The sequence below is a fragment of the Tetrao urogallus genome (assembly GCF_951394365.1).
Source record: "Tetrao urogallus genome assembly, chromosome: 1".
Classification (NCBI taxonomy): domain Eukaryota; kingdom Metazoa; phylum Chordata; class Aves; order Galliformes; family Phasianidae; genus Tetrao; species Tetrao urogallus.
In genome coordinates this window covers 149,773,692-149,798,238 of record NC_136813.1, presented here as the reverse complement: position 1 = coordinate 149,798,238, position 24,547 = coordinate 149,773,692, and the positions used below count along the sequence as shown (strand labels likewise).

General features: G+C 41.3%; 1 protein-coding gene across 1 annotated transcript in view; it reads left to right on the top strand.

The window, feature by feature from the left end:
- Positions 1-23,988, top strand: part of PLEKHG7 (pleckstrin homology and RhoGEF domain containing G7) — a gene marked incomplete at both ends in the record, with an annotated part of 30,709 nt that extends 6,721 nt beyond the window's left edge. Inside the window, 17 exon segments of the mRNA XM_079537118.1 lie at positions 1,579-1,619; positions 2,930-3,025; positions 3,860-3,862; positions 3,866-3,896; positions 3,899-4,005; positions 5,742-5,837; positions 8,770-8,788; positions 8,791-8,864; positions 10,096-10,209; positions 11,491-11,665; positions 13,211-13,326; positions 14,105-14,195; positions 17,527-17,606; positions 18,520-18,679; positions 20,979-21,076; positions 23,881-23,928; positions 23,932-23,988. Of these exon segments, the coding sequence (XP_079393244.1) occupies positions 1,579-1,619; positions 2,930-3,025; positions 3,860-3,862; positions 3,866-3,896; positions 3,899-4,005; positions 5,742-5,837; positions 8,770-8,788; positions 8,791-8,864; positions 10,096-10,209; positions 11,491-11,665; positions 13,211-13,326; positions 14,105-14,195; positions 17,527-17,606; positions 18,520-18,679; positions 20,979-21,076; positions 23,881-23,928; positions 23,932-23,988 (1,406 nt within the window).
- Between the last annotated feature and the right edge of the window lie 559 nt (positions 23,989-24,547).

The following is a 24,547-nucleotide window of genomic DNA, read 5'->3' as shown; positions in this document are numbered from 1 at the left end:
TTGCCTCCATACACCCCAGCAGCAACCAGGGCCCAGGCCAGGATTTCCGTCTATAATCAATTGAGTTACAACTGCCTACCTGGACAGGTTCAGGCAGAGGAAGGAGAGTATGCTTATGCTACCCTTTCTATCAGTGCTTTAATTACAAAGATAGCAGACCCAACTCACAGCCACAGGTTATTCATGAGACCACCCAACAATGACCTGCAAGAAATTTCCTGAAATACCTGTTGTGTAGTAAATGAGGGCTGCTCTGAAAAATAATGCCTTCTATTTTATTATGCTGGCCCATGACATCAGAGGCAGATTATGGTGGTTTTGCATTAGAGGTTGAGTCTTCCTACCAATATTCCACTACACGTTGTTGCGATGTGACGGATAGCAGCAAAGGAACAGTCTGACAAAATGGCGTCTGACATGGAAGAGCATGGGAAGCAAAGGTGTGTCATGGAATTGGAAAAAAAAATGGCACCCCTTGACACTTGCTGAACATTTATGGAAACCGGACAGCAGATGTCACACTGAGGAATGAGTGGCACATATTAGCAGTGGGTCACCTCCACTGATGCAGATTTCTACAAGCACAGCATGTAGGCTCTTGCTTGTTGCTGGTGAAAATGCACAGCTAATGGTGTTTATTATGTTGAAAAATAGTATTTTGTAGCTGGGAATTGGTTCTATCAAGTAGTATTACTGTGCTATTTGTTTCTGCTGTAGTTTCCATGAAATAAATAAAGGGAATTACTTTCAGAGCAACTTACATAGTGTAGGGTACAGTGTGATTACCAGAAACTGGAAGATGATGGTGACTGGAGACAAAATTTTCCACATAAATGTAATAAGTAACATCACAAACAGCACTTTCACAAAAGCAAATAAGCCTATGCTCAAGGTCTTCAAAATCTATAGGAAAATGTTTTCAGCTGCAATTCCCAGTCAAACACAAGCCTGAAGGCATCATGAATTCAGAAAAGCTTTCCATATTTCTTGTTGAATATACTTAGGCATCTCTAATCTCCCACCAGTGCATTCTTACATTTGAATTCCCAGCTTTCCCAGGTCCTCAGTGAGCTGTTATCATATGGACATGAGTTTTTGCAGAGATATTCTTAAATCTGAAGAGACTAATTTGTACAATGATATTTTTACTATTAAAGCAATATTATTAGATTCATAGAAAGTATCATAAGTACCTGCATAAACCCAAAATATCTCTGAAGAGCGGATATATGCTAATTCTTCCTTCAAAACAATAGGTATCTTTAAAAATTGACCTGAGATATGACGCATTTTCCCTTGTTAAGAATTGGCAATCACACACAGATCACCTGCAGAAAGTGGGAGTGTTCAGCGTCATCCAAGATCTCATCACAGATAGAGATATCTCAACAGCCATAATGGGTTTAAAGTCTAGTGCACAACATGGTTAAATATAAGTATTACATCTAAGCCAAGTAAAATGTGGTATAGTGAGACTCACCGCAAGAGAGTGGGGGGAGAGAGGGGGAATAAATAAATAACAATTTTAATTTTAGCTATTTTTCTCTTTGCTTACAACACATTTGTTTTACCCATTAGAATCCAAAAAGCCAAGGTGGCCTTTTGCCAAAAGAGGAGTTGTGAGTATTCCACCACGTTCTTTCCCTTGCACTGACTTTGCTTTCTCACACAGCTAACATCGGTGAAAAAGAGTTTATTTATGTCACTGCCCATGAAGAAAGGCAGCCAGCAGGTGAGCTGAACATGAAAGTCGCAGCTCCCCCTGGACTGAGCACTCTCTTGGTCATTCATCTGCAGTGAAGACAGGGTGATTCCAACAGCTCAGACTCTGCATGCGGTAAGACAACCAGCAAGCACCCTTACCTTCCAGCACAGCAGGATAGAAGGAGGAGAGGTCCCTACTACAAAGCACCAGGAGAACAGAGAAGGGCAGGCAACAAAGGTACATTTCTCAGATGTTTTTTGATGACTTTATCTGCAGGCACCCAAGGCAGCTTCCAGTGATAAGGGAGCACGAGCTGTCTTTGTCTCCCTGTGACAGGGAGGCTGTGCTGCAAGTTGTGCCAGCTGGGGCTACGGCTCTGCATCTCACCCACCCAAGCACCCCTAGGAGGCTGCTTTCAGAGCAAGAGTGAGCCTTGGTAATTCAGTCACAGCTTTGCTTCAAGAACACCTTCATGTATTTTCCACATGCCAATCCATACCACTAAATTTGTGTTCATAAATATTGCTTAAACTTTTTTACATGGCACTGCTGGACTGAAAAGTAAAGCAAAACCAAAAGCAAATGTTTTGATTTCATTATCCCTCAAAAAAAAAACAAAAAAAAAAAACCAACCCACAACTCTAGCTCCTTAAGCTTGATAAAAACTCCTTTTCCAGACGTTACTATGCAGCTGACCAAAGGAGTTTTTCAAATCAATGTTCAAAATTAACAAAATAAATAATAATAATAATAAAATTCACCCAATATTTGTGCAACTGAGATGGAAGAAGGAAGATTTCAAATTTGAGTTTTGCTGTTTCACACTTCTGTCTGTGCTGAAGGAAATGAAATGTTGTTTGTTCTGCACTGTGGTGGTAGCCCACTGTCTGTTGCCGTACCAATGCCTTGCCCCACCATTTTGTTGCATAAACAAGACCATACACACCCACACCTCTAAGGCATCTATGCACACCACTCATGGCTACAAATAAACCTGCCATCTCTATCTTGTCTCTATGTAGGAGAGCACAGAGATATAAGAAAATCGCATGGTTAAGGGCACATACCCTACAAATCATGGCAAGGTTACTGAGTTGAGTAAGCTTCTTATTAGTACTCTAAACATCGTATGAATTAGGTTTTGTTTTGTTGTTTTGGGATTTTTGGTTGTTATTGTTTTGTTGGTTGTGTTGTTTGTTTGTTTGTTTTTTTGTCATTAAACAGGGTAAAGACAATCAGAAGCAAGCATCTGATCTGGAACACTGTCTTTCAACCACTAAGGCCATAGACTGTGGCGTATACAATTTTCGCTGTTTCAAGGTATCAGAGTATTCAGTATACAGAACCAAGAAAGCTATCTATTAAACTCTTCAGGATGAAAATAAGACAAAAGTTTTATGCCTAAGTCAACATTTTTCAGTACATTAATCTGGATACAAATCCCATTTGCAAAACTGAAGCATAAACAGAGGTATAAATGAATAGTTTGAAAAAGAGAAGGGGAGCAATGTGGGAGTCAGACAAGGCAGGCAATGACCTTCACAACCACTCAGATTTTGCCATGCTGCTGATTTGGGAAGGCACCTTCCTACGAGAGCAGCAGACAACCTGTTCACAAGCCAACAATACTCTCACCACCTCACCATTTTGCTTTCCAAAGTAAACCATTATACTCAGGTCTCCACAGACTTCTTTGTCGAGGACTTCTGTAGGCACCTAACTTATATGTGAGCCTCTGACCTAGGAGCAGGTGAGTTGACTGATGGTAGCTGCTCCAGGACCAAGCTAAATGGTACCTATTGACTTTATCATTTGAAAACTTAGAGATCATCATAAATCCCTGCTTTCCAGCACCATAACAAATTAAATTCATTAACATTTGCAGGCTGCCCACTGTTTTTTTTAATACAATATCCTACAAAGATAAGGTATCATTCTGTGCCACCTGTAAATTCTGCATGTTCATGTTATGAATATTTTGCAGGAGAATTTCAGGGAGTTCTTTAATTTTTTAAAGGACGCTTCAAACTTTCAGCATATGAATCACTTACACTGGCAGCAGAATTATTTACATGAGCAAATAGATCATGGATTCTTCTCATTTGCTCTGAAACAGTTGATGCAAGTTGGTTATTCCTTCTTACTATTCAACAGAGTTAATCTTGGCAAGAATTTATAAAGGCTCAACAAACAGCAGAAACATGAACAGCCAACTGCAAGTGAAAAAAGAAGAAGCAGTGTGGGAACTTTTCACAAGTGAATGCACTTACTTTCTGGATCATTTGCTGGTTCTCAAGATGGTAAGTTCAGATTTCAACTCTCAAGAACGATTAAACATTATTTACCCTGCTGGCAGCACAGGAGATGTGAAGCCATCTTTAACTTCACATTTGCTGTCTCCAGGTCTCTTGCTTTTTTTCCCCACTTATCTTTCCTGCTTTTCCAGTTTCTCTTTGGTTGTTGCTTTTTTCTTAATCTTCTTGATGGAATCTCTGTCTCTGGACATCGCTTTAAGTGTTCCACAAATACATTATGATTACAGATTCTTGCATTAATTCTGAATGATATTTCACTACTCCTCTCACTAACTGAACTGACACCACCCTCCAACTGACACTACTGGGTATGTCTCTATCACACATCTATAGAATACTCTTGGTTTAACTTCATACATATCTGTGATTAGATTTTTCTCAGTAGAGCATGAAAACAGCAGATCTGTAGTTCTGATCTTATCAGAAAACAAGTAAACCAACAACAGTCCTCCGCAAAACTCCAGATTAGCTCGATCTTAGTGAATTTTAAAAGCTTTTCAGTATGGACAAAAAAAGAACAGCTATTACTAAGAATAGTAATAGTGTGTAATATTTATGTTCATGACACATCATAAATTAGTACAACTATTTTAAAGGATGGATGCTTCCCTATAACTCCTCCTATCTTTTTTCTCTTACTCTGCACAGACTATCTCAATTTTATTATTAGTTTAAGGAAAAACAGATGAGGTTAGTGAAACATTTTCCATGTTGCTGAATAAGTAGTCTAGGCAACACAAGAAGAATTGCAAAGTAAAGGGAATAAAGAGAAGAGCGGGCTGAATTCCTTCTCCTACTCACAATAGAAATAGACAGAAAAGGGATCAACAGCTCCAGCAAGATGGAAGTGTCTTTCCTTCTCAACTCAGTTTAAAGAGGTCAAAAGAGTTCTAGAAATAAAATGAATAAATAAAGCAGGTGAATGTTAGAAACGCTATTTCACTGATTTTAATGAATCTCCGTATGGAACTTCAGGATCATGGTAAATCCCTTTTAAGCTCTCAGGCCTACTGCTCCTGGCAACTAAGGCTGCCCAAACACTCACCAGCAATTTAATCTCAGCACCTGAGTGACAAGGGTTTTTTTCATTAATGCAGTAAAAATTCCACTTAGTAATCTACATTTCTTAAGCCTTTTTCAGCTCTAGGTCAGATTCGGCACAGGTCCAAGATCCCTGTAAGAGCTTAGATAATGTACCATCTTAGACAGCCAATAAATACAAAGGCAGTTTTCACTCAATACAGGTTAGTAGAACAACCTAAAGAGATGTAAAAACTGCACAAGCATTTTATTTAAGCTATTCCAACAACTTTTCTCTTTTTCGTACTGGCTCCCAACAGCTTATGCAGTACGGGTTAGGAGGGTAAGTGTTCTGAAAAGGCATAGAGATCTGTAACTCTACAATTCTGATGCTATGGTTTTTTTTTTCCATACATATCTCGAGTTGGCTCAGTGGCTCCATTCAGAGAGAGAACATAGCAAGAACATTGCTACTTCTGCAGTAGTTGCAGAGAGCCCAGAGCCATCACTTGTACCCTGTCCATTGCACAAAGCCCTGTATTTTGCAGTCAGGTAGGTCAGGACATTTTCTCATAACATCATCTTCTGCCCATGATCATGAGATCATTTCAGAATTATAGTGCACATTCTTTTCATGAAAATTGCCTTATATATATATAAACACAATCGCTGAACAACATGAATTTGTTTTATTTTTAAAGATATTTATGAGGACTCTAAAATACCTCCAGAGTAATGAATTTCTCTTGGACGTGGACTTATGGAGACTTTTTGCAAACTTGGAGGAATTAAATAAGGTAAAAAGTAAAAAATTAAAAAAGTGCAACCTGTACTGAGATCAGAAACCGGCCAGCCCAATAAAAGGAGATGAGGAGCCAACACTAAGGTTTCTATTCAGAATCTACACATTTAATTGAAGATGAGTTCAAATAACTAGTCCTTCTGACATTTCTATTGAGTATTTCAGTTTGAGTGACTGGTTTAACTTCTGCAAAGTCTCCAGCAAAAGATGACGGAGAGCTCATTCAACAGTTGTTTCTGAAGCAAACAGGAGTTTTAGTTTCTCAGAAACAAAGTCCTTTTAAAAAGATTTGTGAAAGTGGACACCAACTACACAATCCTTACTGCATAATTAAGAACAGCAATATAACTTCAATTACAAGCTTCCCTTCTCAAATAAATGGACTTTGATATCTATTAAGCCTCTCTGATAGAGCAAGGAAAAACAAAATGACAACCACCCCACTGCAGCCAGGGTTTCCCCTGTGTGGATGGAGGACTGTTCCCAGCACGAAGCCAATGCTCTGCATCCATGTGCTACTCATCCCTAAGCTTCCAGGAAGACTGTGAAGACGAGGCTTGGCTGCAGTGTGCTCTGGCAATTTGCTGGGAGGTCGTTTCCTGAAAGTTAAAGCAGACCATAAATCCAGAATAGTTTTCACATAGCTTTAGAAGTCACACAGAAGTTTTCCTTGACTTTAGAGTTACTTTAAGGGACTACAAATACCCTTAATAGCAAAGTGAATTTTGGAAGGGGCTCTTTAGCTTCGTAAGTTGAATGGCTATGGTCAATCATTCTCACAATAACTCACGACCATATCACACATCCTAAATAAATGTCCTACTTTAAGTTCTGTCTCTTGTTGTTATGCCCTTGCCTTAACCATTAACATCTCACTTTTTTTTTTTTTTTTTTTGCAAAACAAGAAGAGCAGAAAGGCTTTTCAGAGCAGAGACAATTAACCAGTGCTCAAACACATGAGCTCATCTTTGCTCAGTAGTTGACCACTCACCAAGTGAACATGCTTGGAAATACAAGAAAAGAGATTTTATTTGATGGGTTTCACCTCATGCTTGTTGTGAGCTAAGATCATAAAAATCATCTAGCTACTAGAACTCAGATGATATGTCATTTCTGATCCCTCTCATTCTTAAAGAAGGAAATGATGTCTATTGTTGCATGTGATTTAGGAAACAAATAATACTTTGTGTTTGGTTGGAGCTTCATTGCGACTTGAGAGAATGATCTTTAATAAACTTTCCATTTTTTTCACATTTTGTTTTCATTATTAACAAGAAATTATCATTTACTGTGCATACTTGCTTAAATGAGAGTGGGCAAACATAGGAAAAAGTATCTACTCCCAGTGCTTAATACGGCTTTTTTCATGCACTTTACTGCGTGCATTTTTTCTTGACAGTAGGCTGAATCTGTGAAAGAATGCATGCTGTAAAAGGTGCAAAGTGAGCCCTCAATAAAATGAAAGACACATTGTCCCATAAGCAATCATGCTCCCAATCAAGGCAATGCATGCAGTTACAACAGCACTTCATAGCAGTATCACAGAGGGTGGTGATGTTTTCTTCTGATCACAGGGAAATATTAGGTAATACAATGACATAAGAAAGTTTTTCAGAAAGATGCCTGGAGAAAATGACAAGGTTGATGAAGACCTGACAAAGCCTTCAAACACATGTGATGGCCCTTATCTGGCCAGGACTGCTGTATGTTCTAAACATGGGCAACACAGAATTTGAGCCGCTGACAGTGCGCTGAACCCATACAATTCTTTCCTTATGACTGAACAAAACTTTGGCCCGAAGCTTAGCCTGGTTGTGAATTTGGGAACAAACACTGAGAGGCACATAGAGGTTAGGAACAGGCTTTCACCCACATCTGATTGACAGTGTAGGCACCCTTGGAAAACTTGCAGGGCATATGGGGTTTTCAAATGCAGTTTCTACATTTTAAAGCATTTTACAGAATTTTCCCTCATCTCCTAGAGTACTAAACAAACTTAGACTATGAAATATGATTTCTTCTTCAAATGAATGTGAAGGCTTCAATTGTCACAGCCGTCACACACAATGTTTTCCAGTAGATATCATTCATCCATTGTGATTCTCCATGTTGATTCATGTCCAGTACAGCTGTTACCATAAAGTAATTTTAAACAGAGTAATCATAATCCTCTTCCAAAGCTTTTGTCATGTGGTATTATCATGAGTACTGTGTTCAGTTTTGGGCACCTCAGTACAGCAGGACATTGAGGTGTCGGAGCAGGTCCAAAGAAGGGCAACAAGGCTGGTGAAGGGCTTGGAGAATATGCCCTACGAGGAGAGAGTGAAGGAACTGAGGCTGTTTAGTCTGGGGAAAAGGAGTCTGAGGGGAGACCTTATTGCTCTCTTCCAATATCTCAAAGGTGCTTACAGTGAGAGCGGGGTTGGTCTCATCTCACTGGTGACAGGTGACAGGACAAGGGGAAATGGCCTCAAGTTACACGAGGGGAGGTTTAGATTCGATATCAGGAAAAACTTCTTTATAGAAAGGGTTGTTAAGCACTGGAATGGGCTCGAGGGAGGTGGATGAGTCACCAACCCTGAACGTGTTTAAAAACCATTTGGATGTGGTGCTCAGGGACATGATTTAGCAGAGGGTTGTTGGTTAGTGAGGTATGGTTAGGTCATGGTTGGACTTGATGATCGTTAAGGTCTTTTCCAACCTGAGTGATTCTATGATTCTATGATGTAACTGGCTATTTGTATAGATTTATTTTATCTTCTGACTAATTAAAACACTTGATGTAATTTTCTGAAGATAATCCTGGCAACATCATGGAGATAAGTGTTAGGCCTGAAGACTGTGAAGAGGTCAGGAATGAGAAATAAAGTTATTTTAAACTGAGGAAGTTCAGTCATGCTAATTCTCTTTTTCTCCCCCTTACTTAGATAAGCCTCAGCTCTGTGGAAAATTTTTGGAAACTGTGAAGGAATATGTCAGTGAATCAGGATCACCTATGAACTTCATCTTCACACTCAGAAAGGTAACATAATTAGAAATATTCTTGTTTAACTTCACTAGGTCCTTGCAACAGGTCATTTATCAGAGTATGCAGTGCCTTAAAGCAGTCAAGTATATGCCAGCTGTCACAGGTAGTTTGGCCTTAGCCTCAAGTACTTCCCACCAGTAGGACATTTTTATTCATTGACATGTTTGAGGTGGTCATGGAAAGTTGCTCTGTACATGGAACACAGCATGGAAAAATATTCCCTTCCTTGGGAACCACAGCCCAGACCTTGAGAAGACTTTGTCACCAACAGAACCAAGTTTCTCTGTCTGCAGGGGAGGTTTCCCTAAATCCAGACACTGGCCCAGACTCCAGCTGTATCCTGCCTCCTTCCAGTCCATCATCTAGATCCTTCCTTTACTCCGCATACCAGACCCATAAATGTATTTAACTGAGTATATAAGAGCTCAGTGAAATACATATGTACTTTGGCCTGTGTCTGCTAAGTGAGAAGCAGGAACAGACCCAGCTATCTTGCTGCTGCCAAGACATTCAGGTCATCAACATGATACGCAAGAGAGTGAGAACAATGTTCAGGGGTTCTCCCACAAGCATTTTATTTCCTGTACAACTTCCTTATGGCCAAACAGCAGGTAATATTAATGCAGACAGGAAATCATCAAGTTTACCATGTGATAGCCAAACTTGAATTTTCTGTAGCAGTAGAGACCATAGAAAGTTTCTAGGAAAGACCCTATCTCAGAGTGCTTAGGGTTTTAAAAAGGCAAAGAGAGTCTTACCCTAATTTCCTCCAACTTCAAGTGTTTCAATCCCAGAAATAATGAGCTTTATCACTGATGTCATTTAGTATTTCTAAGAGCTAACATACTTGGAAATAAAGTGGCATATTATGTGAGGCCACATAAATCTCTTGCTCAGGCAGCGTTTTTGATCTTCAGCTTCCATATCAGTTTCACGTTGTTTATTTTTAATTTGAACAAAGTCTAAAACTGCTTCTCCTCTGCAGAGCCGCTAGAACTGGGCTCCCATTCAGTGTTTGAACCCCTCCCCACCTTTCTTTTTTAAGTATTATACCAATTTGAGTACTGCTAGCTCACCCTTCACTCTTTTAAACTCTCCCTCTTCCACTCTTTCCCTAAGTACAAGGTAATCTCAGGTAAAAGCCACATTTCAAAACTAAAAGCAGAATTCCTCCTTTTGTCATCACATTTTCCTTTCTTGACAAGCTTTCAAGCCTATTTTGCAGTTTTTCCAGGGTGACCTCTGCCAGACACGCCAGATTTATTGCCTCAATCATACCACCACTGTCTTCTACTTGGAAAAGCTGAGACAGAGGGAAGATTTTGGCATCTACCTGAAGGTAAAGTAATGGTTTTGTTCTTATTATCTCCAGCCTTCCTGTCTTTTGACAGAATTTTATCATCAGACCAGAAAAGTTCACTGGAAGCAGAACTGTGTAGACAGCATTTTACGTAAATACCTGAACTGCAGTGAATAATCATGGATATGAAGTCATCGTTCAGAGTATAACTTTCCCTTAGTCATATTTGCAATTTAGAACAGGCAAGAGTAGGAAAAAGCCAAAAGGCAGAAAAAAAAAAAAAAGAAAAAAAAAAGAGACTGCATTTTTACAGGCAGATAATATGTACTGTCAGCCTTAAGCATTCATGTGTTCCACACATAATTCCTTGACACGCTGACCTACATTTTAACCAAGTAAGCCCATAACTCAGTGAGGGGCTGAAGGACCTCAGGAGCATTGTAAGTGTTCAGTGGCATCACACACACAAGCAGAGAGTCATAGTGATGGGCTGGGAGGGTCAGGGCTGAGGATGATTCATGGAAATTGGCAACACTGTCATCGCACCCGTTACCCACGGATGGCCTCGCCTTCTTCACATCAACAGTGACCACAGAATCACAGCATGGCCAGGGTTGGAAGGGCCTCAAGGATAATAAATGTCCAACCCCCCTGCCACATGCAGGGCCATCAACTTCCCCATTTCATACTAGACCAGGCTGCCTAGGCCCCATCCAATCTGGCCTTGAACACCTCCAGGAAGGGGCATCCACAGCCTCTCTGGGCAGCCTGTTCCAGCACCTCATCACTCTCACAGTAAAGAACTTCCCCTAAAATCCAACCTAAATCTTCCCTTCCTCGATATACACCGACCTCACAGCCAGAGAAGAATATCATGACTTGCTTCTCCATAAGGAATATATAATGCAAGGCAAAAAAAGAGGAGACAGAAAGCCAGGAGCACATCAGTGCATTCACAGGACTTGAGTGCCTACAGTGAAAGAGAAGGGTGGGTTTTGGCCAGGCTGTGGCAAGAAGGCTGGTCTGCTTTGCTTACACAAGAGAATCCATTAATCCATACTCCCTCAGAGAGGAAGCAGCATCCTGGATGTTAGAGCAAGCAACCACTGCAGAGACAGAATTTATGAAGAGTAAAAACAACAGAACAGGTTCTGTCTCTGCCTGAAAGCAGCAATGCATGCATGGTAGCTACAGCCTTTACATCAGCCTTACCCTCAGTAAGAAATTTGTCTTTAGTTAGCCCATCTCATTACAGCTGATGCATACAACCTCACTGCCAGAGAGCAGAGGCCTAAGAGAGGTGCCCTTTGTCTCCAGCAGTGGTGTGAGCAGGAGGAGCAGTGCAGGAGGCTGCACCTGACGGAGCTGCTGGTGGCTCCTCTGCACCGCCTGACCCGCTATCTCCTCCTCCTGAACAACATCTGGAAGAGGAGCACTGACGAAACAGAGAAAGATTCTATGTGGTTACTTGAAGAGAAAGTGGAAAAGTCCATACGTAAGTAGCTATGGTTAAGTCAAAAGTATACAACTAACAATTACTAAGTTACGTGATGTGTTTGTGCTCGAGGCTGGTCTCCCCACAGAATGGGAGAATGTGCATGCCTTTCAACAGTCTTGAGTCCTTTTGTAGGAAATGATTGGTGCCACCCATGGGCCCTCTGAGCAAGGTCACAGGACTCCCACCATCGGTGACTCACTTGTGTTGGCTCAGAGTCATCCGCAGCGACATGGAAACAATTAAGAGCAGATCACAAATTGGAACAAATAAAGAAAAATCCCAAACAAAGAAGTCTTTGAGTTGGATTTATGTATGAAGAGGATTTGTTGGGGCTAATCCTTAATAGGATAAAATACGACTCACAAGGGGAATATTGTGCCAATGACCTTTCGCTAAATGACAGGGTCCTACCGTGAAAAGCAGCAGATGAGCCATCAGAGCTACAACTTTTCCCTAGTTGTTATAGAAAAAGAAGGGATTGATCCAGGAAGCTTTTTGTTTGTTTATTTTCCTCTGGATTCTGTTCTAAGAAATTTGTCAATTCAGTAGGTACGCAGCCAGGGTGCAGTATGTGTCTCCAGTTGGGGACTCTCAGCGTGACCTCCACTGCTGATCTTTGGGCTCATCCCTGTTTTTGCTAAGGTTGTAGAAGAAAACAGACAAGCCTTTTCCACTCTTTGCTCCAGAAAGATAAGGTGGTCTTTTGTCACTAAATGGTGGACCTCTGCTGGGAGAAAGGAGATGTGGATATGGGCCCACAACATCTTGGGATATCTAGGGAACAACAACAAAGGTCTTCCAGTGTTTAGGATTTGGTTACATTACGCTTAAGGTTACCTCTAAGGTAAGGAAACCAAAGACAGGAGCTGTCGGCCTCTTTACGTGCAGACCTGACAGATGTTTGCCATAATTTGTTGACAAGTAAGCCAGTGACATAAAGAATAGCATCAGTTCCAGAATTTCTTCTCTGGTATATATATGTGCATTATCTGAAACAACTCTTTGCAACATCATTCAACATGAAAACTTTGAAGTTAAACTGCAGGTCCATTCAAGTTTTTCCTGCAATGGCCCTCAATCAGCAAAGACTGAAATCTCCATTTTTCATGTATTGAGACACTCATTCCAGTTATATTCTTCAGCCACTACTTCTCCTTAAAATGTTCTCATTATTTTCAACGGCCTTTTGATCGGACTGTACATAATGAAAATTATTTTCCTCTCACCACTTCGGACGGTGTTCAGAAAGGCAGAATTTTTTCAAGAACTTTTTAAGGCAATCATTTAAATGAGTTTTATACAATTCCCTCACTTGCTAAGTCAGATTAATGGACAGCACTTTTGCATTCAGCAGTGAATTTAGGCCTCTTTGAATGCACAGTTTGATACTTTGCTGACCTAAAAAGAGTTAAGTCATTGTCTCCAGTTAGGCCAGGACTCCATCCTTTGGCTTCTACCAGAGATAATCAGTATTCATCACCTTCAAAAAGGCAGCCTATTTTTTGCCAGCCTTGGCAGTAACTGATGCTTTACATATTTCAGAGGATCTGGAAGGTAAAGTCAAGTGGTTGGACGACTTTCAGAAATTCAGGCAGCTCCATGAGGTCATAATTTGGCCTGAAGTCTGGGATCATTACAAGAGATTCTTTGTCCCAGAGGTAAGCAGAACTTTTAAGGGCGTTTTTCCTTCGGAAAGGCTTAGTTTCCAACCTATAATGCAGTCTAAAGCCAACTGATTGTCTGTATTTTGGTTGCTGCGGTGGGCTTTGCCCTCACAGGAGCAGCCACAGCCTGAACACACTAATGCTGTTGGTGAACAATCAGACTGTGCACAGTCCCCAGGATGGCGGCATGAATTGCTTTCCGCTAACATCCCAGACACTATGACGGGATGAGCCAGGAGGACTCTCCACTGTTTGCTTTTGGGGGGCAGAGTGAAATGTGATAGATATAACCACTAATACATTTATTTTAAGCAGCAGAGTAAATAGGAAATATTTGCTTCTTCTACTCTTCACGGTAAGCCAATTTCCTATTTCTTATTCAAATATCATTTAAAGTTACCCAGCATCCATGAGAACACGTACACCTTTCTTTTGTGGTTGCTCCCTATCCAGACAAACAGACTTTAAACAGCTGTATGGTAATATCATCAGGCGAGTCTCACCTCAAGGATTTGTCTATTCATGCACAGAGCTGAAAAAAACATTACATTCACTCTGGAAAAGAAAAACCCAGCTTAACATTTCAGAAGATTAAACAGATTTAAGCAATAGCACTGCTGAAGAAACTCAGTCATGCTCAATTATTAGCGCTGCGGTGTACTCAGCCTGATAAATCGGTAAACATTGTCTCCAGTTAACTGCTGGATTCATCCCAGTTTGGAATTGGATATGTGAGACTCCCCATTCTCTCACTGTCTTTCTCTTTTTGGTGTGTTTGAAACAAAGCTTGAGAGAGAACAGCAGTGAAAACATTTTGTCTTCAGCAAGCAGACTTCTTCACGACAGGAGGCTGACACTGGCAGGTAACATCCCTATGTCCTGGTATTAGGAATCAGCTTAGCGAAATTACACTTTGTTATGGCAGTCCAGAATGAATTCTAAGATAGTATGGGCAGCTGCAGGAAAGAAGCAGCAAACATCTTGTCAGAGAAAGCCTGAGAAATAGCCAGAATGCCAAAGGGATGAGTAATGCTCATGATTGCTTATCAGCACATCTGGACATTCAGTCTGCCAGGTGCTCAGGAAATCAGATTGACTCGCATGTGCCTGTCACTCAGAGGGAGAGTTACACTGTCAGGTTCGAGGATGTGGCAAAAGGACATTGGGAAGTTTAGACCGCCCTACGTAAAATGCCCCACTGCCTGGGAACTGATATCAGGAAGCCTCACTTCTGGAACTTGAATTTCATGATGTTGCACATTATACTTAAAATGAAAAATCCAGAGGTTTTCCTTTTCCATTTTGTAATTCATCTCTGCTAAGACTGCTGTTTTGATGCAAAGCTTGGAACAAGAAGGTAATATGTAAACAATAGCAAGCTGAGTGGATTCCTTTCCATCAGCAACACAATCACCAACATGCCTGCCACTAACATCACACGGAGCACAGCAGTCCCACTTCAGTGTGCTCACAGCCACCTACCACCCTGGCATAGCTGGGAGATACATCTCCAGACTCAGAGGCACCATTCTGTAGCAGGGCAGAGGCTGCTTATTGGGTAGCAGCTGCCTGCAAATGAGAGGAGCATTTCCTCTGTGCCTGAACAGCAAGAACAGCCTGGGTGGTTGGATCACTTGGAGAAGAGCAGCATCTGAAAAGTAGAAGCAGCACGCAAGGGTGGCTGCAGCAGAAGTTGGCCCTGCCACTGCCTTAAAACTCCTTCTCCACCTCGACAAAAGCAGAGGTACAGACAGGGAGGTCCCAATACTTCCTGCCTCTTACTATTAGTTTCATAAAAGGAACAGTGAAGGGACCCAGCCCATTTTTCAGTCGTTTTGGTTTTCCTCCCACATGAGGAGGATTGCAGTGGCAGAGGAGAAGGTGCAGAACCAGGGATAGGGGAATCAGAGGGAAAGACTGCTGCTGCTGTGTATGGGGTGGTGGGCAGAGGAGGAAGAAAGACATTTCTGATAGCATTATCCCTACACTCATTGCCCTCTTGACAAGGCACCAGCATAAATGCAGTGAGGTAAGGATGGACATCAGGCAGCCACATTTCTTTTTGCAATATGTAATCAGAAAATGGAGAGGCATGAGCATAACTCTTACCCACCAAGAAAGCCAGCTGGCTGCAAGCTGCAGCATTGAAGTGTCTGGTATCTGTCCATCTGTCTGGATGAAATATCTTTCAAGACACAACGGAAATGTAATGCTGCACAAAGAAAGAAGCACATCCTAATGTCACACCCCTGATTCAAACATATCTGTTGTTAAAGTGAACTGTGCTTCTTTGAATGAAACTGTAACCACTGGCAACACAGTTTTATGTTTTCTGGCAATCTTAGAATCCAGAAGGAAATGCTAGAAAGTTTCTATTTCAAGAAACGCAGGTTCTTCATCAGAATGTTCAAGGAGCAAATATTCCTTCTGCTGTCAGCTGCTATTTAAAAATAGCACAATCACAAATGGATGGTTAGGGGGACTGGGAGTCAAGAGATAGTACAGTCAAAGATCAAGATCAGGCTGCTGTGTTACTAAGTGAAAGTCAGGGAAAGTCTATGAAGACAAGTTTTTAAATTGGAGAATTAAATTGGCCCAGAAAGAACATAAGAATTCAAGTGGCCAACAGATATGAAATTCACCATGGAAAATCTTTGAGAATGCTATCAATTGTTCCCCTTCTAAATAAATATGTATATATATATATTATTTCAAGAAAATGAAGACAAGTTACTATCCTCCTCATTTTGTTTAGGTTTGTTTTTTGGTTAAGTTTCTTTGAAATTCTGCTGATCTTAACCACAAGGTAAAGAGATCAATTAATAAAACCTAACTTCAGATATGCAAAAGATGTAATAAATTCATGAGATATCAGAAGAGATTGAGAGAACAGTGTTAGGGTTTGCAACAAGTTTTTTTTTTTTTTTCTCCTGTATAATGCTCACAAAAGCCATACACTGTATGAGCAAAGCTGTAGAAAACATCCTACCAAGTTTTTGACTTCATAGAAACTTACACAAGAGTATTTTTAAATACACATCAACAGCCCAGCTTACAGTCTTCTGAATCTCCATCGGCACATAAGATGATCCTCATGGCATTTCCTTTTCAGTAGTTACTGAAGGTGCTTTGTACAATCTTAATGAAATAGGTTTTCAAGACAAAGCATTTCAGAACAAAGCAACCAAGAAAGTATTTTATCATCCTGCAAATTGCCTGGAACCAGTAGCTCTGAGCATCCCTATTTGCAGTGAAGAGTAGCTGGGCTTTTCATGCCCACCGAGGCTCTACCAGTTTACAGACTAGACAGAGGACTGATAAAGGATAAAGCCTGCAGCACACATAGAGAATGATTTTGGAGGTTGAGTAGGATAGCAAGTTGAGACGAAACAGGGAAATGAAAGACAAGCAGGCATAAAGGAATAAGGAGGAGCTGTAAACAAGGAAAAGATCAAAGGGCAAAACTGCAAATTCATTCATGTAGAGAGCTTTCTGGAGACTCTAAATGCCAGATTTCCCAGAGGCAGTTGCTTAAAAAATTGCTCTTCTTTCCATTAAATTATTCCCTATTATTTCTACAGCAATAACAGTGGAATTTTCACCAAGGCATGGAGATACAACTTCAAGACTTAGAAGCGTTCTCACAGACACCTGTTGTTGTATGTCTGACATCCTCATGACCTTCCAAACAAGGAAGAAAAGAGAAGCCAACTCTCTCCTGTGTAGCTTTTGAAAGGTCTTTGTGAAACCATCAACTAACATTTCAACAAGCTTGTGCAGAAGGCTGCAGACAGGTATTCAGAGGTAGCAGAAAAGAGTGGCATTTCACTGCTTCCTTATCTCTGACATTTTCAGAAGGTTACTTATTTACTATGCAGGATTTGCTAATTTGTAGCATGCCAGCTGTTGCATTTAGAGGCACTGCAGGTGATCCACATCATTTCTATGGGCAGGCAGTTGTTTTTGCACAACATGGTAGCCACTACAAATATTAGTAGCCAAAAAAGAAAAAGTATAACACATTTAAGATTGAGAGTGCAGACTAGGAGACTAGTAGTTGTGTACTGTATTGGAAACTACGTTTCTTTGTTAAGTGTTCTATGAGATGTGGTGATTCCTAGATGTGCCTCAATGTAGAAACAGCAATTCCTTAAAATAATCATGCCATCACACTGACTTTTCTTTCTTCCTCAGAAAGCACAAGACTTCTTGATGTCTACCTCTTTCTATTTGATGATTTCCTATCAATCACCAAAATTAAACATAACAAAAAGGTAATAACGGATTGAGAGGTATGTGGTTGCATCTGTTACTATGTTTTTTTATCTAGATAAATTAATGAACCTGTTTCTAGATTCAGTATGTTACAGGGGAGCCACAGGCAGAACTTGCAATACTAGACCAAACATTTTCCTGATGCCGTTCTTATATGCTGGATTCCTTGAGTTCAGAAGTTGCAAGAATATAAGTTTATAATGATCCTCTCATGATTCAGTCCAACCCAGAAATACAAGTATGTAAAAAAGTATCTAGCTAGTTAAGTTTACAAAGCTGATATAAATTAAGCCTAAGCAGACCTATACTAAATATCAATAAGCTTAGGTTGAATTTAGAGATATTAAAATAATAGAAGCAGTTGCTCTGCTTTTATAGGACATACAGAAGATGTTGCTCTAGAATCATTCATTGCACAACACCATCCTACAGCAGGAGAGAGATGAAAGGAACAGAAATTCAAGGGGCTTGGTGCCTGCTGGCAAATCTCACTGAGGGTTTGCCTGTATACGTATTGGTGAGTAGCCTGAGTGAGGTTGCTACCCATCTGGAGACCCAACAATTCTGTGTTCTGCATGTTCATGAGGGGAGACAGGGAAATGTATCTCCAAGAAATTGAGAAAATCTGATATTGAAAGGATAGGTGAAAGAGGATCTTTGAACATCTCTGTTTTCTGCCTGAGGACCTTTATTGTGTTTCTGTCGTGCCATTTCAATACAAGGTGTGACCTTGACAAGAGAGTTCCAGGTACTGATGAGTTTTTCAGAGAAATAGTTTCTGATGTTGCTCTGGCAAATAAATCTCTGAACACCTTTGATGAGACACAGCACATAATTTAGAGCTGTTTATTGCCAGTACTTCACGAGCAGATGGCAGACAGCATACTAATCAACTTCAGTTTCTATTCTCAGAAATACGGGGGCTCAGACACAGGCTTAACCCTTGTCTGTCCTTCCCTTGCTCCGGAGCTGCAGTCAGTTGTAAGAGAAGGTGGGTTTTGCCAAGTCTTGGACCAACCCATCCCACTGGACAGACTAATACTGAAAAACGTTGATGCCATCCATGTAACAGGTACACCCCTGGGTGCATCTGAATGCTTTCAAAAAAGTTTTCTCCATGCATGATCTATGCAGTGGTTTAAGGATAATTTGCACACAAACCACCGCCAGCTGCATGGATTACAAAAGCCGCAGCAGTAGTTGGCTTCACACTTTCCATGACCTTCAGACACCCACATAGACAGCCCATATTCCCCTGCCTGAAACAGGGACTTTCACATGCACATGGGTGACTCTCAAGTATGTTCCATTCACCCCACAGGTGGCATAAAGACTCCAATGAGTTCTGACATGAGCCGACTGTTCTCTTACCACAAATGGAAATCATTCTTCCTAAGCCAATGCTTCCCTTCTCCTAGACCTCCAAATGCACCACCATGGGAAACTACTTCCAGTAATGTATGGTGTGCCTTTGGGTGCAGAGGGGAGGAGGACCAGCCTTCACAGAGAGTGACTTGTAAAAGTGGATGTTAACTAAGGCAGTTTCTGAAATCCAAGGTTGAGTGGGAGAGCAGGCACAAAAACAATCAGGACTTCTCTTTAATCTGAACTACCTCCACAAGCTTACACAGCTCAGTCTAATGCTACCAAATCCCAGGAGACTCACATATAGAAGAGAAATAAGAAATACAAACCTCCAGGCTTCGGGGCCTGACAGCCATCCTAATCCCAAGGACTAGGAGGAAAAGCTCAGGAAGCTAGAGCAGTCTGTGGAAAATCAATAAATGTGGAAAATAAACCTAGAGCATGTAAAATTTATGATAACCTTGAAACACATTCACCCAGAGTAATTAGCATTCAGCATCAATGTTAAAATGCTGATAGGAAATAGAGGTAGGCAATAAAAGGCAAATGACTAAATATGAGGTAAGCAGATGAGCACAGAGGAGAATAACCTTTGTTTAACCGTGCTCCAGACGCTGTCTGCCTGCCTGACAAACTTCACAACCAACACAGCATAAATCAAGCCAACAGGGAGGCAGCTCTGGGCTGCTGAGGAGAACAGGGCAGCAGCCCCCCACTTTGCACATACAACAGTGGGCATAAAAGCCACAGTGCTAATGGGAATAATTTTTTTGGTTTTTTTTTCCTAGTCGGTATTCGCTATGTTCAAACCAGAGTCCCTGTGACACAATCACAGGCAGTAGATGAAGTCAACTGCTGAAGATCAGTCCAGGATCCAGCCCCTGTCTACAGCCCTTCCCCACACTCTGCACCAAATTGCTGGACTTCTTCACCATATATTCCTACCAATATCATTACAAAATTAGAGGGAGTAGTCTCCATTCCTTACTTACATTTTGCGATGTCTTGGAAACCTCAACCTAATACAGCATCCACTGGAGTGTTATACAATAAAAATAGGGATTAAAATGACTATAGGGAGCCTGCAGTTCAAATTTTCACCATTTTGCATAAAGCAATAAGCAGAACTGCCAGCATCAATGGAAAAATGTTCCTTTGCAGGGAAAAAAAATAAAAAATAAAAAATAAAGGATTAGATATTCTCAGAAATGTGTGACCTTGGGGAATGCTGCCAGTTTATCTGCATCTCAGGGAGTGAGGTCATGGTAGAAGTGAAAGGTCAGTTAGCTTATTCTCAGGAAGCTACTTGAGCAGGGCAGTGTGGGATTGAGCCCCTGTGCCAATTAAAAATCAAAACTCAGATTTTTTATCTACATACATTAGCTTGCTGAAGGTTGATTGCATTTTGGCAAGAAACATACCTCAATACAGGGATTAGAAATATATATGCAAGTTGCAATATTGTAGAGATGCAGTTTTGGCAGCAGGCAGGATAACGCTAGCCCAAAGCCTGCCACATTGCATTGAAGAGACAAGAGGCACAACACTGCATTCATGCTCTCTATGAATGCCAGGACCTTGCTCAAGAGATGCAACTTCAGATGTCTTATAGCAGGAATCCACCTCTGAAACCAGTAATATACATTCTGACTTGGAAGTCATTCTCCTTTTGTTTGACGTTTATTCTTCTCTAACATCAATTACAGTTTAGTCCACTTGAATGGAAGCTTCTTTTAATGACCTTCAGCCTGACTTAAAAGTAATTTAGCTGCACAGTGATTAAGTAATTGAAACTAAAATGAGTACAAGTAGAATTATCTTTCTGAAATAGCAAAGCTTCCCACACAACAAAAAATTTACCCCGCAAGGGTGCACTGTCCTATTAAGAATCATAAAAGATGGCCACATATATCACATCTTCAGTCATCACCAGACAATGTGATATAAATCTGGGGTGGCAGTTGCATGAGGGAATTTGTATCGTTTCTTCACTTTTTTCCCCCCAGTTTTCAGCCTGCGAAATGCTTTCCTAATACAGCATGAAAATAGATATCGGCAGTGCATAGCAGTCTTCCTGCTACAAGCACAAACAGAGTCTGCCAAGGTAAGTAGCTCATCTTTTCTCCTCTGTAATTACACAACTACACTTTCCCTAGAGGAGAATACAGCTGTGACATTTGACCAAAACAAGCAAACAAACCAAAAAATGGTGCACATTTTATTTGCTACAGAATTTTTACTGAACACATATCAGTTTTCTTGATTTGGTTGTTTATTTTTGGTTGTTGGTTTTGTTTTGTTTTTATCAGGGTTAATAGCAGGTCTTAGCTGCCTGAAAAACATAATTTCTGATTGCTAAAACAATTGCCATTCCATGCATAACAGGAAGGAAGATGGATAGACCCTCCAGAGAAACCAAAAATAAAACAACCCCCCATTAATATCTGTAGTACCCAAATCAGAAACCTGTATTATGCTCATCTATGCATAGCACACTCCTGCAATTTCAGACTGAGCAGATAGTGTGATTCATTCTAGTGTTACATAAATTTACCTCTCATCTTCACACATCACATTTCTACTAGCAGTGCTGTTTATAACATTTAAAATTCTGGTAGGAACCTTGCAAACCTGTGGTTTGGTTCTCTTTTGTTTAGTTGTTTTTTGCCCCGTCATTTAAAATTCATTCTCTAATACCTACACTGAAAACGTGACTACCAGTGATAGCAATTTTCCACATAAATCACAGTAGAGAGTCATTTTCAGGGAAAAGCAATGAGTGAACTCATTCCATCTCCAAGCCACTGGTTCATACTTGGAATAGCTATGTCCTCAAGAAGTAGTTACCTGTTACTGAACAGGAGATGTGATATTTTCAAGCTGCCTTCATGCCAGGTTGCAACCACCTTATCAGTGTCTTCCAGTTTCATTTTACTACCAAGAAAACCCAGCACCAAAAGGTTCCTTCCACATGAATGCAGTAATACTACAGCATTTTGCAGAATTTAGTTCTCTGATCCCCAGGAAAGCTATACCCTATCCAACGCTGTTTTGAATAAACTACTGTATTTCAGCTCCTAAACCCAATCTCAACACAACTTACTTTTTTTTTTTAAACAAACTTAGCTAGTTGAGATGTCCCCATGGCTTTGGCCGTGACAATCTGCAAGGAGGAAGGACAACGATTTTGCTAAGACCAACTTGTGAGGGCCATCAGACCAAGAGTTTGAGGTAGATAAGCCACGTCACAAGGGAGACCACACTGAATGATGCCAAAAGTGCAACACTCCCATTGATTCACCCCAAGCAGAGGGCAGCTGCACTGCAGGCTACCTTGTGGATCCCTGTTGCTGATATAGGCCTGCCCCGGCCACCAGCTCCCCTCACCAGGTCCAGACCTTCCAGCCCAACATGCACCCCTCACTGCAGCATGACTCTGCATCCACTGCATGGGGAGCACATGCTCCAGGATTTTGCCAAGTATGTATCATAGATGTGGTGAACACCTTGCCCCACCTCCCTCTCAGACCCACAGTACTTGGCAGATGTAAGAAAACACAGAACTGAAGCACTGCTCACCCAGCCCGTCTGTGCAGCAGCCCTGCTTTCTGCTCTCTTCTTCCTTGTCCCCACTCCCTGAGCCACAGAAAGCTCATAGTAGAAATCTCCTAAGAGACCACTCCTGGCAAACCAGAGCATACTGTACACCACCTCCTTCCCGCCAGCAGTACCAGCAGGACAGAGCAACCACCCCCAGCCATTTATCCTTCAGTGATGTATTTATCTCATTCAGGATAGACACACACATATAGAAACAACCTGAAGGGTCACTAACCAAAGCTATGAATCCCAGCATAGCATGAAGTATAGCAGGCTGCCTCTCCTCACATTTCTATTCCTGCATCTAAGTTCAGTGACTCGATGCACATTAAAACAGGAAGAGCAGCCGCTGACTAAGCAAAACAAAACCCCTGCAGTGGGAAATGCACAGCCAGACCTCCAGCTTGTAATGCTGCCAAACAATTTGCTATGTTTGATCACAACAGTTCTGACAGCTCAGCTTCTGTGACCCAGATCACGTGAACTACCACAGCGAGGAGTTCAGTGTTTTAAACCCCTCTGCAGCCATCATCCACTGCCTTCAAACCTGGATGATGGAGGATCATAGAGTCACAGAACGGCCTGAGTTGAAGAGGACCATAATGATCAAGTAGTTTCAACCCCCCTACCACGAGCAGGATCACCAGCCACCAGACCAGGCTGCCCAGAGCCACATCCAGCCTGGCCTTGAATGCCTCCAGGGATGGGGCATCCACAGCCTCCTTGGGCAACCTGTTCCAGTGTGTCACCACCCTCTGTGTGAAAAACTTCATCCTAATATCTAACCTAAACCTCCCCCGTCTCAGTTTAAAACCGTTCCCCCCTGTCCTATCACTGTCCGCCCTCATAAACAGGATATAGAGATGAATGCTGTCAGCATGGTGCAGGAAAATGAAATTCACATGAGACAGACCTCAGATGGGTCAACCATTTGTGGTGTTGATAGCACTGGAGCTGTCTTAACCACCATAATACAGAGTGCAAGCTGCAGGGACAGCATTAAATGAATAAATACTAAACAAAAAGAGGTGAAATAGCCAGCAGCAAATGAAGAAGCAGAGCATAAAAATCCCATCTTCATACCAAAAAGGAAACCTTCACTGGACATCTCAGGCCCAGCACAAAGTGATGTGCTGTGGCCTTAGTAACTGGGAGGCTGGGCTCTGGGTAACTTGTGCTCACTCGGGGAATTAAAAACCTGAGTTTGAAGAGCAGCAAATGTAACTGAAGGCTCATGGGTGTTCGTTTCTCTGAAGTACTAGAATTTCTCAGATTGCCTAGGTTTACAGATTATTTTTCTTGTAACAGAAAACATGGATGTCACAGATAGAAAGAGCAATCTCCAATTACATGAAGTGATGTGAAACCAAGAAAAGCACACTCCTCTGCTCAACAGCTGAATTCTCTGAAATTTAATAATGCCAGTACAGCTCTGATAGATGCAACAGAAGGCTACTGTGGTAATAGCACTGTTATTTCTTCCACAGAGCATTAACTTCCTGAAACTAACAGGCTTCTGACTCAACTAAATCGAAGTGATGAGCTTTGATCACAGGATGTAGGAATAAATTGGAGGGGGAGAATGAGCCACACAACAAATACATCACTCTCAGATGCCTCTTTGCTTCAGCTTGGGGAAGGCTCTTCCCAACAAGGCAAGTGTTAATATGACCTGTTCTTTCCTAGAAAGCAGGGCAAGGAAAACACCCATGTTGGTGAGGAGAACTTGTGCACCAGAAGTCTAAAGCTCACACAAACTATACACAAATTTCACAGATTTCAAACTGTAGCTAACTCTCTAGCCACAGCTCCCATACTTATTCCCTTTCTTCTGTAACACTGCACATTGACACCGTGGGAGCAGATCAGTAAAAGCATGTATTGCCTTAATTCTCCATTAGTTTTTGCAAGGAGGCTGTTTAATGCCGTTTCTCTCAAAAGATCATTCTTACATGTAACATCCAGGCATGCTGCA